Genomic DNA, 16,003 nt, shown 5'->3' with positions numbered 1-16,003 from the left:
GTAATCTCATGTATCTGTAGCTAGTTCTGAGACTGAAGGATCCCCCCTTGATGACCTTTGCATTGTTGTGATGAAGTCCCTCACTACTGTGCACTGGTCATGAGGAGAACTACTGCAGATTGAGATACTATATTCTCGGTTCTATTTTTGCTATTTTTTAGTTTCCGTATTTTAAAAAAAACTTAATATCATATCCTTTTAATATTAAATCGGCCTCATTGCACTCAATGTCTCTTACTATAATTATATCCTACATTGCTCATATTATCAATTTATTATTTGTGTATTACTTATTGTGTATTTCACTAATGTTTATATAATCATTGTCTTATGATGTTTTTGTATCTTGCCTGACAAGAGCCCATGATTGGAAAAATAAAATAATGTCTAATGTCTAATGTCTAATGTCTAATGTCTATGCGTTTTCTTTTTCTACATTGGTTAGAGGTATACGGGGAGGGTTGAGATCTCACAAACATGTTTAACCCCGCAGCATTTTTGCGCCTGTCCCAAGTCAGGAGCCTCTGGCCTTTGTTAGTCTTGTATTATTTTAATTTTAGTTTCTTGTATACAATTTGGAATTTAGTATGGCGTTCATTATCACTGAACTAGTATATATTTGTTTAGGGGCCAGCTGAAGGATGCCTCCGGGTGCAGGAATTTCTCGCTACATTGAAGACCTGTTGGTGACCTTCTGCTGTTATTTTTTTATTTGGTCGGGTTGTTGTCTCTTTGACACATTCCCCATTTCCATTCTCAATTTTATTATGGATACATGAATTCTCATTTTGTTTCCTTATTTACAACCTAGGTTCTCTGCACCAGGCAGGTATTACCCCGGTAACTCTTATTTTTTTTAGTGAATATGATTTTTATTCATATTAGTGATAATACTAATTTCTATTTTCCGATGCTAATTCTACATGCAGACTAATCAAATACTTACCTGTTTTCAAAAAATTGTTTGATTATAGAAATTTGACTTATTTTTAAACATTGAACATGTAAAGATGTTTAGACTGTCAAACAAGTCCTTTGTTATTTATAATTTCTATAAATCAAAGGTGACAGGCCTTGACAATGTATTTATGTATAAAATGATGTATTCCATGAGTAAGAAATGAAAACCTTTAAACTAGTTGTCAACTACTGTTTGTCTGATAAAGATGCTAAATATATGGATATTTTTCAAGGGATTAAATGACGGGAATTATTGCTTATTATATAATATTGATTGTAACTGTATCATTCTAATAAATGGATGAAATTGAACCTGAATATGTCACAGCCTGTATGCTGAGTTTAGTTTTCCAACTGCCGGGATCCATTGTTTGTTGTTATTAATTCCAGATATATCATTTACATTTTGAGGGGAAGTTAAAATCATACATGTGTATTTCTGCTTCAGATTTTAAAAAAGACATGCAGCGTCAGTTTTGAACAAACTTTGTGATTTATTTCCACAGTGGATAAAAGTTGTTTGTGTTAAACGAAAAAGAAAAGTTTTGATTTGTTTATTGTTTTTGTGTATTGGATTGTTACTTTAAGCTAATATATATTATAAGTTTTTTTGGAATACAAATAATAAATGGGATTTATTTAGGGAAAAGCTCTCATATTGAACTTCTTAAAAAATATATTTTGACAGTTTTATCTTATGAGGTTAATTTTAGTTAAAAAAAACGAAATCAAATATAATAAATCATTGATAATTGTTATTTTGAAATACTGTTTTTTTCACAAGTGTTTGCTTATAAGTTAACAATTCTGGCAAATTGTATTGAAAGTACATTATGTCTAACTTAACGTCTAAATAATGATTTTGGTTTTTCATCTTGAAAATCTTTTTTCATCGGATTGTGAAGCATCTTAAGTGAACATTTGATGCTGAAGAAAAATTAGAATTACTGCAGGGAAAGGACAAGCAGATTGTAGAAAAACTCAAAATTGATTGCTTTATGGAATGACTTTCTTAAATTGTCAAAAAACTTATTGACGTCATATTTTTGATTGTGTGCAAATTTTTTCGTTTTGCAAATATATGTTAATGCGTTGTAAGAAAAACCACAGAAGGTTGGAATTGAAAACTATTGTCCATACTAGGAGTAGATTCAATTATTCATCCATCAATATATAACTGTCCTCAAGTCATTGGATAGCGACAGAAAAAAATATCAGGATTTAATCAAAACAGCATGCATTCTAGGAGAGAAATGTCTGGACCACCTTATAGCATGGGATGGAATCCACAGATGTACTATTACACATGTACGTACCATTTTACTTGTTTACTTGATTGTAAAGTTTTATGATGATCTTGTCAATAACCATAGGTGATAAACCTCTGTAAATAATCATTATATTTATTGATGAAATGTGTATTGGGGAATAATATGTTGTACCATAATCTATCAAAACTTAAGGCTGCTGGGCGTCAGTTATGAATACAAATTTATACAATGTGAGATAAACTTTAGAGCCAATAAATAAAAGTATGTTTAAAAAAGGACAATAGGATGTTGAAATTTCATGTGTAGATTCCAAAGGTCTCAATAGGGAATCAATTATCACTTGTTATTTAACTACTGACTTTTGTCAATCTGACAGACCATCAAAATGACTAATGATCTTTTGACCTTCTCACGTAGATAATGTACACTAGTAGGTCTAGTATATTAATTTCCTGAAGTAATTATGATAAAATAGAAAATTTATTTATGAAAATACTTTGCTGCTGGTTAGTACTGTGATTTGTTGTCATGTCATGAACCTTTTACCAGCATCTCTTAGAAATATATATCAGGAACCTTGGCTGAACCTTATACCAGCATCTAATAGAAATATATATCAGGGACTAATGGCTGAACCTTATACCAGCATCTCTTTATAGAAATATATATCAGGGACTTTGGCTGAACCTTATACCAGCATCTCTTAGAAATATATATCAGAGACCTTGGCTGAACCTTATACCAGCATCTCTTAGAAATATATATCAGGGACCTTGGCTGAACCTTATACCAGCATCTCTTAGAAATATATAACAAACACCTCACCTGAACCTTATTTGTACTTATTTATCACTACATCAACTGGAGGGCAAGATTCTTAATTAATTCTCCCATTTTAAGCATTCATAGGACAAAAATTACAAATGTTATATTTGATCTGAAAAACTTGTGTGAGCATAACAAATTTTTCTTGCTGGAGAATATTAAAGATAATCATATCCTTGCATGTCTTGCTCAGTTCACCTTAAATAATGATTGGGAACTCCAGAAGAAAAGAATATGTTACCATTGGTTACAATGAACCAATCTTTTTATGAATGAAATAAGGAAATGTGGAAGCAGTGGCAGACCCAGCCTTTTATAAAAAAAAAAGGGGGTGGGTGGGTGTGTCCCTAACACAGGATAAATCAGGGTGAGGGTTGTTAACAACATTCTTACTGTATATATTAGTCTTAATTGAAAGCAACGTTAAAACCTATGATTGCATTGGATTATTTTTTTTATCATGTGCATGCAAAGCAAATTACTTGGAGAAGGGGTTTAAATACAGCACAAACAACATTTTCCAAAAGACCACAAAAGTTATAAATAGTATTTTTTAACAAAACACATATTTGGCTAGTGGTTTGAACAACTGATGTTCTTAAACCCTGCTGATATATTATATATATATATATATATTTATCTTACCTTCTATAGATTTATGGGGATATGATTGGTTAATGTACGTGTGATGACTATAATGTATATTTCAAATAGGGTGTCCAAAAAAATACATGGTCTAAGTTACCATATAGGGTTAGGAACAATATGGGGTAAGTAAATAGTTTCATTCCTTTCAAAACAAAAATTCCATCTGAACGGTTTAAACAGAAAAAGAAACTGATAATAAACGATTAAAATACATTAAAAAAAAACTAATTTAAAGCTAACACGTCGTTACTGTTTGCATTTGTTTTTTGTATAGACAAATGGAAATAGGTTCTTAAACATATTAAAACTAAGAATTGAAGTCTTTTAAATCACTTTGATAACCTGGTAGTCTTGACACCACATGTGAAGATAGTCAGTAAGATAAATTCGTTACACAGTGTGCTAATAACCTAACACAATATATATGGGGTCAGTTAAAGTTCCATATGGGGATTCCAGCTTTACTCTCAACCAATCAGGAATTTACTGACCCTGTACATGTATATATCTTATTAGGTCACTAACACACCACGTAACTAATAAAATATGATTTGCATTGTATGGATATTTTTGCATTTTTCAAAAGACCTAAGAATCTTAGATTCCTGAGTTTTTTGTATTACTAAGCTTTATATGAGTAATTGCTACTACATATGGTGTACTGTCATTGCTTTCTATTGCTGCTGCCACTTCTGGATAACTGTATGCTTTCTAGCGGTGGAATCATTAATGAGCTTTACCCCTTATTTATATAAAACACAGATTTCTAAAGGCTTCATTGATATCAGAGCTTATTTTCTTTTCATAGAAAGCTGCAGTTGGAAGTGAACAAGTTATTTTATCCATGCAAACTGTTTAACTACTTGATTTAGAGCAGATAACACCCAATGGGCAGTTTATGTTATCAAGTGACAAATAAAGAATATCAATCAATGATTCTATTTAAGGAAACTGAAATTGATTGATATACACCAAGATTATGGGATTTTTATGGAAAGTAAAGTGACAGAAAATCTGTTGTCCACTGATTTCTCTTGAATTGTTTCTATTTTAATGCAGGATTTATACACAATTTATTAGAAAACTTATCAGATACCTTTATAAGAGGTACATTTAGGATGCATAAAAATTTGAAACATCAACAAGTTCACTGAGCTTTTAATGTTACATTTTATGTCCTTTTATAGCTTGCTGTTTGGTGTGAGCCAAGGCTTCGAAATGAAGTCCATACTTTGAACTATAATGGGTTACTTTTATAAATTGTGACTTGGATGGAGAGTTGTCTGATTTTGTCTCATTGGTACTCATACCACATCTTCTTGTATCTATACATTAAGTTGATTTTTGCTACTAAGAGTTGTATTTCAAAAGTATTAAGTTTAAGTTTAGATAGCACTACAGACTAACATAGTGTAGGACATCATGAAAAGTAACCTCAAATCTTTAAAAAACAAAAATTATTAATGTATATTCTTTAACAAGGGAGATTTTTTTAAATTCTGAGTTGATAGAAATCCATAGCAATCACCCATTCTTTTACCATCAAATGGCTGATGGCTTTTACTTTTACCTTTTAAGACCAAATTAATAGTCTTAAAATAATCCAATGATGCACTTGAAATCAATAATGAAGGCTGGCAAGTTACTGCCCTTGAAAAAAAAACCTCATGAGTAATTGTTTATTTGTGAAACCATGATATTTATTGAAATTGTATAAATAGTACTATTGAGGTCACTTCTGGTCAAGGATAAAACACAATAATAGTTATGTATTATGATGGATGGTTAAATGAATACTGTTGACATCTCAAAACATTTGTTAGTCTCATCATTAGAGAAAACAAACTATATAACACTATAGTAAATCTATTCTATATGTCATTTACAGTGGATTAGGATCCAGAAATTATTATAAAAGGGGGGGGGGGGGGGGGGGTGGCTCTGCTGCATCAGACTGCAGAAGAGGGTGCCCACTCTATTCATGCCTTAGATATTCCGTATTTTCCCTATTTAAACAGCCCACAAAAGGGGGCTGTGCCCCATGGCCCCTGACCCCCCCCCCCCTCCCCAAATCAATCCACCTTTAATTTTTAGAGATAAAATACAAGACATATTTCCAATTGCTTATTTATTTAGTAATCAGGGTTCCATTTTTTATACGGCCGCAAAACATTTTTGCAGTCGTATATAGGGTTCATGTTGTTGTGGTCATCAGCGTCGTCCGAAGACAGATGGTTTCCCGATAATAACTTTAGTATAAGTAAAAAGAAATTTATGAAATTTGAGGTAATCTTTTCAACATTCAAGGCAGTGGCGGATTCAGAGGGAGGGTACTTGGGGTTGGAACCCCCCTATTTTGGGAAGATCAATGCATTTGAATAGGGTCATATAGTTGGAACCCCCCTATGTCCAGGGTTGGGACCCTTCCCCCTGGTTAAAATGGCTGGATCCACCTCTGCAAGGCAACATAATAGTTATGCCCCTGTTCAAACATACATTCTTTTTCTTTGAAAGCCTGGTCCCCCCCTTTTGTGGGAAAAATTTGCTTGATAATATAGGGAATCACAGAAGCTTGACTGAAGCGCCCCCCCCCCCCCCCCCCCCCTTAGGTAAAGTTCAGGATCCGCCACTGGTTTGACTATAAATCCTGCCTTTAGGATTTGCTTGGACTTGAATGTTTTTCTGACATTTGACAAAAATTGTTCATAATACATACCTTGCTGTCATATTTTAAAGGTTGTATCCATGCGAGGACCATCTCTAATTAACTGCATTATGAATCTGGATCAAACATTGCCCATTAACAATCATTTATTTTCCAAATCATAGTGGACTAGGATTTAAAAAAAAAGAAAATTAAGACAAACTCTGAAATCATTAATGAACAAATATTGAAACAGATGCCAATGTATTGACTGAGATGATTTACAGAAATAATACTGATGTGAACAGCACTGTTAGCAGTCAAGTATATGTGTCATCAAGGACATTTTATTAATCATGCGGTTATTACATTGATATGATGTTTCTATGTGAAGCCATGTGAATGATCTGCATGAAGTGATAACACTAAAACATGTTATTTTATTTTTGAAAAAATATGTCATTCATATTAATTGTGGATTCATTATTATCCATAGGATACACATTTCCAGGGATTTTGGGGGTACATGTAATAGGTTAAAATTGAAAATTTCGCTGTTCATTGAAATACAAATTTGCTACAGGCTAACTAAAGTGCATGCTGACTTAAAAACTAGGAAATCAAATATCCATAAAAGGAGTATGTTTGATAAGGTCCTAAAATGGCCCCCTTTTTTAGCGTAAATTTCAAATTCGGATTTATTGACCAATATCACAATAAATTATAGCTAATACATTGACTAGATAGGATATAAGCCATTCTGTTGAAAATTTTACGTTTCCGCTTTTCATTATGACGTCACAAGTTGTACTCATATTGATTTTTCACTAAAAATCGACGAAATTGGGTAAATTTCCAAAGATTATTTGACAGGAAACATAGAGCTCATACCTCGACAACAAAGATCTTTTAAAATAATGTTTGTGAAGACATTTAACATGTCTTATTTGAATATTAAGCTTGTTGACTCCTGCGCTCTATGTTTCCTGGTCATTTATATGGTTGAAATTCAGCTGACTTTGTCAAATTTCACCAAAATCCCTTATCTTGACTTTTTTGGGATGTAAAAATCAACGTGTTAGAATTAAACTTTGACAAAAAACAGCCATGTTTAACTATCTCACATGTCTTTAAGGCAACTTAAAACAATTATAGTCTTGTAACTATGAACTTTACAATTGGGGCCAAATATGGCACTTACCGAACTTACTCCTTTGTACCCAATCCACTTAAATTGGTACATGTATCCACAAAATAAATGAATCCACACAGTACTAAATAAAAGTTCGATTCTAGTATGGTAATTTTTGCCCTGACTCTTTAAGTATAAGAGTCAAATACATATAACATGAAAATGGAAAGGATAAATTACTGCTCAAAAAATCATATGAAAGAAAGGATATGAAGCATAAATATTCAGGACACATATTCCCTGCTCATACTAAAAAAACTCACCATTTCAAGTCAATAACAGTGAGACCTTCAGAGTAAACTGAATCACTCCATGAAGTTTCAAGACTAAGCTGAACTCTTTGGTAGCTGTTGATCATTTTACAGCTGTTCTTTGAATATCTGAAGAAATGTTGTAATATCATTTGGATCTATAAATGTGTGCTGACAAAACTACCAACTATTATAGTTTACTCTATAAAAATAGAAACTTTGATTTAGAGGTTAATAAGTAGTGTCCAGTCTTCGAAGTGTTACATGGAAAATTCTCCAACTACATTGAGTGGGATCAGCAATATTTCTCAACTTGAGACAGTTCAATTCTTTAATGTAAAACATGAAACTAACCTGCTTTTTAAATATTTATTATTGACTGGTAGAGAGAGGAGAAGGATGTTATTTTTGTGCATTTTAAACTGCCAATTGACATTGCTGAAACCTACATACAGATCACTCATCATGTTCACTTCATTTTAAAAAAAGAAGAACAAAAAGATAAAATGATTATTAAAGATTTGCTATGATAATGCATGACAATCTGATCCTTAACAAAAGTGAACTCTTGACTTAATAGATATTTACCTCTAGCAATAGACTATTAGATTATTCTTCATTAAATAATTTACAGTCTGATGGAAAATAAACCATAGGAATATTTAGTTCCGAAGCTTATACAACCCTAGACATTATGGAAATATGTGATAAGCACATACTTACAGGCACATTATTATAGGTAGAAAATGGCAACAAATTCGTAATGGATGCCAAAATTGCTATAGACTTTGTGGAAATCAGTATTTAAAACACTTTTGTTTGCACATTTTTCATATTATTTATAGGTTGAAAAGGCTTGTTTTAGCACAAAGTATGGTACTTACCAACGTATACCTATTAGTTTTCCTGCCTTTTTAATCTCAGTTATCATAATCTAATATTTCTGACAGTAACCTGTGAAAGAGATTTTTTGTTTATATAAAGTAAGGAGATGTGGTATGATTGCCAATGAGATAACTATCTACCAGAGATAAAATGACACTCAATTGAGCAAAACCCATAACACTCACTGTCTTATTAATTATCTGAGGGTCAACACTTTTAACTTGTGATGAAATGATGAACGAAAACAAATACATGTAATATAACACAGCAACAAATGTCATTAACTGAATTACAGACCCCCCCCCCCCCCCCCCCCCCCCCCCGACTTGAGGCAGTCACATACAGAATGTTAGCTGGTGCCCAACATTCCACCTACATCTGGGACAGTGGTGCAACAGAAAACAATAAACAAACTAAAGACTTGGGACAGGCACATATCGAATGTGGCAGGGTTATAAACATGATAGCTGGCACCCAACCAACCCTCCGCTAACCTGTGGCAGTGGTGTAACAGTACAACATAAGAACAAACTATAAATATCAGTTAAAAAGGGCTAAATAACCCATCAGATTGATACAAATAGAAATATATATAACAAAAACACAGAGTGGACATGTCCAGGTAACTTGTTTATCTCGACAAAAGTACAAATCTGAGTGTACTTGCAGTTCCTGACAGCTAGTTCAAAGCCAATAACAACTTATTTTAAAAAAAAAAGTCCACCTCTGCATCATATAGACTTGATTTTATATTTTTCCACCATTGGTATGAACCCTGCTCTGAAGTTAAATGTCATTAAATGATTAAATACAACATGTTCTACAATTGTAATGTTGTCTGATAGACAAAATTGAACAAAAACTGTTGGCAGAACTGTATTGTTTTATTGAATTTATTATCTGGGTAGAAGTAGGAAGATTTGATCCTAGAACATATTTATTTAATACAGACTATAATGAAAGCTTTACTATTATTGTTTTGAAGGATGAAAGCCTGTTCCTTGTAATTAAATCATGTTGGTCATCATGAAAGAAAATAGAAATAAGATTTTGTTTTCCTGAAATGTTTAACAACCCTGCTCCCCTTTTGGTACACTCTATATATAGTCAAGAGACAACATCAAAAGTAATTCAGCCTAAAGCAATTGTATTTTGTAAGGAAAAGATCATTGAAATTGATAAGTTACATCATAATAATGCTATACATGTGGTTTGACCTCTAAATCATCCAAATTATGATGACAAAGTATATTTAGCTATGAATTTTAACAGTTGAAACTATAAGGAAAGACATATAACTGAATCATGCCCATTTTGTGTCGTCCTTTGTTCTTGTTTGGACAGTTTGGTGCATTTGGTTTATCCTACACATACTTTATACAATGTAATAGCATCCCTATTAAATGGACCATTCTTCATACTAGCAGCCCTTATAACATGGACCATTCTTTATACTAGCAGCCCTTATAAAATGGACCATTCTTTATACTAGCAGCCCTTATAAAATGGACCATTCTTTATACTAGCAGCCCTTATAAAATGGACCATTCTTTATACTAGCAGCTAGCCCTTATAAAATGGACCATTCTTTATAATTGTAGATAAAACAGAGGAGTAAATTGTTCTTGTTGAGTGATGAAATATTATGTATTGCGTTTTAATTTAATCAAAGCACATATTGATCTGACATTAAGCTTCTTTTTCTTTTCTTTTTAAACAAAAAGTAACATACAATTTGTCTTGTTTGAGAACAACAGCTCTTTTCTCATATTTAAAGAACAAACTGTAAGAAACCAGTCAACATGTATTTAGATGAACAGACCAAGATCACTACAGATCCAACAATCCAAACCTTAGTGTTATTCAGCTGAAAACCAAATAGATTTGATGAGGAAAAGATGAAAAGTCCACTTCTTTTAAATTATGGATTACATGAGACAAATTTATAATTATGAAAAACACAATGCCTCATGAAATGTGCCAATATTAAACAAACCTTGACAGTTAATAAAAACATTGCATTTAACCTAAAAAAATATTTTATTTACAGGATCTATAAATTTATAAAAATGCAGAGCTGGAAATCTATAAACACTTGATGAGAGATTGTTTTTAGAAAATATAAAATAGTTTTGTTTGCAAAAATTGGCAAAGCATGATACTGCCAATCATTCACAGTTACAAAAATTAGAAAATTAATGTTCTGAAAGCATTGTTATGAGGAAAATGTTAAAATCAATGAAAAAGTTTGTTTAGAAAGATTTGTGTAGAAACAAATTACACTTGATGCCAGAGATTGATAAAACATGATGATTGTTTCTCAATCTGATTTACCTTGTATTTTGACAGATTCTCAAAGAGAAAGGAGAGCAGCACCTGGTGTAATGCCTCAGGTTGGCATGCAGGACCCTATTAATGCCCTACAGAATCTAGCAATGCAAGGCACACCAGGCATGGGCCAACAAGGTTAGTATACTTTGTACTTCACTTGGTTTCTTGTTACTGTATTTTAAGGGTATTACTCATTTCCTTTTGACATTTAGTTTTCTTTCATCATTGTGTTCTATAACAGAAGATAATAATGTCGCTGTTAGTAAACTTTGATGTATTAAATGATCTATTAACTTTTGAAAAGTTTTAAGTTATTTTAATGAATTATGGTTGTGTATAGATATCAAAGTACTGAAGTACTGAACATGGGATGACCACAAGTTCTTGTGGATGGTCAAAAGCACATGTCACAGAAAAAGATCACATAAAACTGAGGTTAATGTACAGAGATATATATATGGGTTGGTCTATCAAAACGAAAGATAACTCAAAATTTCGAAAGAATGTACTAGATTACAGCAACTGTGATATTTTAGGTCTGTGTGAGACTTTTTTACGGGGAGACGATATTTTATGTGTTGAAGGTTTTAGATTTTATGGAAATAATAGACGAGTTTTACACAAAAAAGCAACCAGGGGATCTGGAGGAGTAGGTATTTTAGTAAAAAATGATCTACTGAATTTATTTAACATTAACGTTATCGATGATGAGATAGAAGGCATATTATGGTTAGAATTTTCGTCAATGGTGTCAACATTTTGTTTTTGCGTAGCCGTATGCTATTTACCGCCAGCTGATACATGTAAACCTGTCGATTCCGAGGTATTCTTCCAAAACTTATTACGGCAAACATACTGTTATCAACGTAAGGGAAAAGTGTTTATCTGTGGTGACATGAATGCGCGAATGGGATTAAATTATGATTACATAGAAGGAGTTGATTTAGTAAAAGCACGTAGCGTTATTGACTTTGGCGAAAATAAGCACGGAGACTCATTTGCAAACTTCCTAAGTGATGTTAATTTTTGTATGTTAAATGGCCGCTTTAGCGAAAATGAATTTACATGTATTTCTACAACAGGAAAATCAGTAGTAGACTACATGTGTGTTCCATACGAGGAATTAGACTATGTTAGTGACTTCAAAATTTTACCAATGACAAGTATAATAAATGGTACCGCTCATATTCCTGAAAGCATTCCGGATCATTCTCTGCTATATTGTGATTTTAAAACTTCATTGAACTTGGATATAGAGACAAATGCCAACAAAGTGTCTCCTAAATTTAACGTTAAATCAATGCCTCATGATTTTCTATCGACCGCGGAAATAAGACATGATGTTATGCAAACTATAGCTAGAATAGAAAATTATATCATAGCAGAAAATGACATTCAGCACGCTTACGATGAATTTGAATCTTTGATTAAAACTGAAATGAAAGACAAACTCTCCACGCATAAAAGCCATGAAGGCACCAAACGTAGGAAATATAAGCCCTATTGGAATGAAGAATTAGGGAGCCTTTGGAAAAAGTATGTGAAACGGAAAAAATATGGCTGCGTTTTATTGGTCATAGCAGCAGAATGCGAACATTAAAGGAAGATTACTGTCATAACCGAAAAACATTTGATAGACTGAATAGAAAGTATAAGCGACAGTATCAATTACAACAACAGCAAACTCTAGAAGACAAATAAAGTAACATGAATCAAAAAGATTTTTGGAAGTCGATCGGAAAAATCGGAATTGCGAACGAAAGAAAACGAGCGATTCCATTAGCAGTGGTCGATAACTGCGGGAAGGTGACAAATGACAAAAGTAATGTTTTAAACATATGGAAGAATGACTTTGAAACTTTATTCAAACGTAACGAAGATATAAATGATCATTTAGACACAACAATATGTAATACGGAAATAGATGTGTCAGGTTTAAATGAAGCAATTTCTAGAGAGGAAGTCGTAAAAGCCGTTATTCATGCTAAACTTTGTAAAGCAGCAGGAATAGATGGTATTCCTGCCGAGGTCCTGAAAAATGAAGCAGCAATTGATTTACTTTTTAAAATTATAAGCGGATGCTTCAACCTAGGAAAGGTACCCTCTCAATGGAATAGTGGAATTATCAATCCGATATTAAAGCCAGGAGCAGATGACGATAGACAACCTTTGAACTATCATGGAATAACTCTGATTTCCGTTCCGTGCAAAATATATTGCTACATATTGAATCAACTTTTAAGTGTTTGGCTTGATCAAAATGACATTGTTTGCGATGAGCAGAATGGTTTTAGAGGTGGGCGCAGTTGTGAGGAACATATACATTCGCTTCACTCCGTATTAAATGACAGAAAAATATCAAGGAAATCATCTTATGTGTGTTTCGTTGACATGCGGAAGGCGTTCCACACCGTTGAACATTATTTATTGTGGTACAAGCTACAGAGGGCTGGTGTACGAGGAAAATACTTAACCGCCGTTCAATCACTTTATAACGATTTAAGATGTACTGTTCGTGTTAATGACAACCTAACACCGTGGTTCGAAGTAGAGGCTGGTGTGAAACAGGGCTGTATTTTGTCGCCCACACTTTTTTCTGTGTACATAAACGATTTGACTGAACGTATAAACTCTCTAAACTGTGGCGTGAATATAGATGACTTCAAATTGAGTATTCTCTTGTACGCAGACGATATCGCATTGATAGCACCAGATGAGAACAGTTTACAAAGTATGCTAAATGTGGTGACAGATTGGTGTTCAGAGTGGAAATTGTGTATCAACATTAATAAGACTAAGATTGTTCATTTTCGACCACAATCCTGTAGTAAATCAAACTTTATATTCCAATGTTCTGATAAAGTAATCGATTATAGTGACAGTTACAAGTATCTTGGAGTTTGGTTTGATGAACATTTGACTTTTTTAAAAAACGCAAAAGAATTGTCAAAGGCTGCTAGTCGTGCGTTAGGAACGTTATTTGCTAAAGTAGTAGAGACGGGAGGTATGACGCATAAAGTATATACCAAACTATACTCCTCTACAGTAGAACCGATATTGATGTACGGAAGCGGTATTTGGGGCACAAAGGAGTTCAGTTGTATCACTGCTGTCCAAAATAGAGCTTGTAAATACTTTCTTTCTGTCGGAAAGCATACATCAAATATTGCGACAAGAGGTGATATGGGATGGATATCGTGTTGGACTAAGCAACGCATAAACATTTGTCGACTTCTGTGCAGACTTTCACGTACTAATGAAACTAGAAAATCATATAAAATCTTCAAGTGGATTTCACGTCGAAAAAAAGGATGGACTTTCAAAGTTGAAAAGACCATTAATCGGTTGTATGTTAAAGATACGGTTAATGACTTATCTATATCATCAAAATGTGCCATGCGATTGGTTAGTGATAAACTTGTCGACCTTGACAATACAGAATGGTACACAGAACTTTTTAATGACAGATACAACACACGAAATGGGAACAAACTTCGGACATTTCGTATGAACAAAAACTCTGTGAACACTGAAACATACGTTAAATTAAACATTTCGAGAATGGAGAGACGAACTATGGCCCTCTTCCGCTCAGGCTCTCTTCCTCTCGCAATTGAAGTAGGGAGATACTCCTATTCCTACAGAGGAACGATTATGTGTATTGTGTGATGCTAGAGCAATTGAAGATGAAAAACATTTCCTACTGGAATGTCCTTTGTATAGTGACCTAAGATAAGACTTATTTTACGAATGTTGTAAACACATTACGAATTTTGACAATCTGAACATTAATGACAAATTTTTAAGTATTATGAATGGCACTGAAATCCAGCATAATTTTTGTAAAAGTCTACACAAATTTTTTATCCGAAGAAAATTATTTTTATAATGATTCAACGTCTTTTTTTTGTATGCCTAATTTAGACAAATTAAGAGGTTTTATTTATTTTATAAGTTTATATTCTATAAATAGTTAAATTTTTATTTTATTTATTAGACAATATGATTCATGAACTGATATTAAGTTATTTGGAAATCTTTGAGAATTTTTTTCATTTTTGTGACATAAGTATATGTTTTATATAAAACTAATTATTAGAGTTTTAAGCTGAGGATTATTTATTTTGGGAAAAAATGTATATATATATATTATTTTTAATATTTTATTTTTTCGCTATTTTAATTTGTAAATATGTATTTGGTATAACAGTGTCTCGTAAGTCAGTTTTTGGCTGGATATTGGTTGTTTTATTATGTATGTATATTGTGTATGAATTATTTTATTGCAATCAATATGTGACACTTTAATAAACAAATTATTTTTTTAAATTATTATTTATTTATATTATTTTTTTTGAGACAAGTTCATGCCTGGATGATGAATAAATGACATGAAATTCAACTGCACCATAATAACTATTATATTGTAGTGATACAAATCAGTATACCTAGGACTATTATACTAATATAGTAATAGTCCCAGAGAATACACTTGTTTGTTGTTATATATTATATTAATATAACAGTTACATGTATATATAATTTTCATCCATTTGTATCTATCATTCTATTCTACTATTCTAATTATAGTGCAGTGCAAGTGCATACTCTTCTGTAAAAAATCAATTTTTCTAAAAGATTGGATATGAGAAACCATTCATATTTTCATGCAAAACAATTACAAAGTTACCGGTCCTAGCTGGGAGTGTCGCAAGACCTTCTTGAGATATTCTTCAGCAAGCTTTAACACAATTTTTCAGTATGTTTTCACAGATTAAAACAATGATTTTTACACGACTGCAAAAATGGAAAATTTTTGGTCGAACATTGGTATCACGTTGGCTGCGTCGTCGCGTTGTCATCGTCTGAAAATTAAACTTCGTTGGATTTTAACAATAATTGAATCCTTAGGGGTTCTTTGATATTCTTAATCTAAAAGTATACTTAGATTTTTTATTATTGTCCCAGTTTTCAAGTAAGTTGGTCCAAATCGGGG

The 16,003-nt window shown here is 32.6% G+C and overlaps 1 protein-coding gene across 4 annotated transcripts in view; it reads left to right on the top strand.

Annotated features, from left to right (window-relative positions):
• Positions 1–16,003, top strand: part of LOC134681024 (mediator of RNA polymerase II transcription subunit 15-like) — a 112,816-nt gene that overhangs the window by 50,045 nt on the left and 46,768 nt on the right. For 3 of the 4 annotated variants that reach the window (XM_063540394.1, XM_063540396.1, XM_063540395.1), the window contains exon 4: positions 11,026–11,142. In XM_063540394.1, coding sequence (XP_063396464.1) covers positions 11,026–11,142 — 117 coding nt within the window. Of the gene's footprint in view, positions 1–1,763; positions 2,269–11,025; positions 11,143–16,003 lie in introns of those variants that run through there. The other variant, XM_063540397.1, reaches the window with a different exon arrangement.

The sequence above is a fragment of the Mytilus trossulus genome, chromosome 8, assembly GCF_036588685.1.
Source record: "Mytilus trossulus isolate FHL-02 chromosome 8, PNRI_Mtr1.1.1.hap1, whole genome shotgun sequence".
NCBI lineage: Eukaryota > Metazoa > Mollusca > Bivalvia > Mytilida > Mytilidae > Mytilus > Mytilus trossulus.
This window is presented reverse-complemented; position numbering and strand designations above follow the sequence as displayed.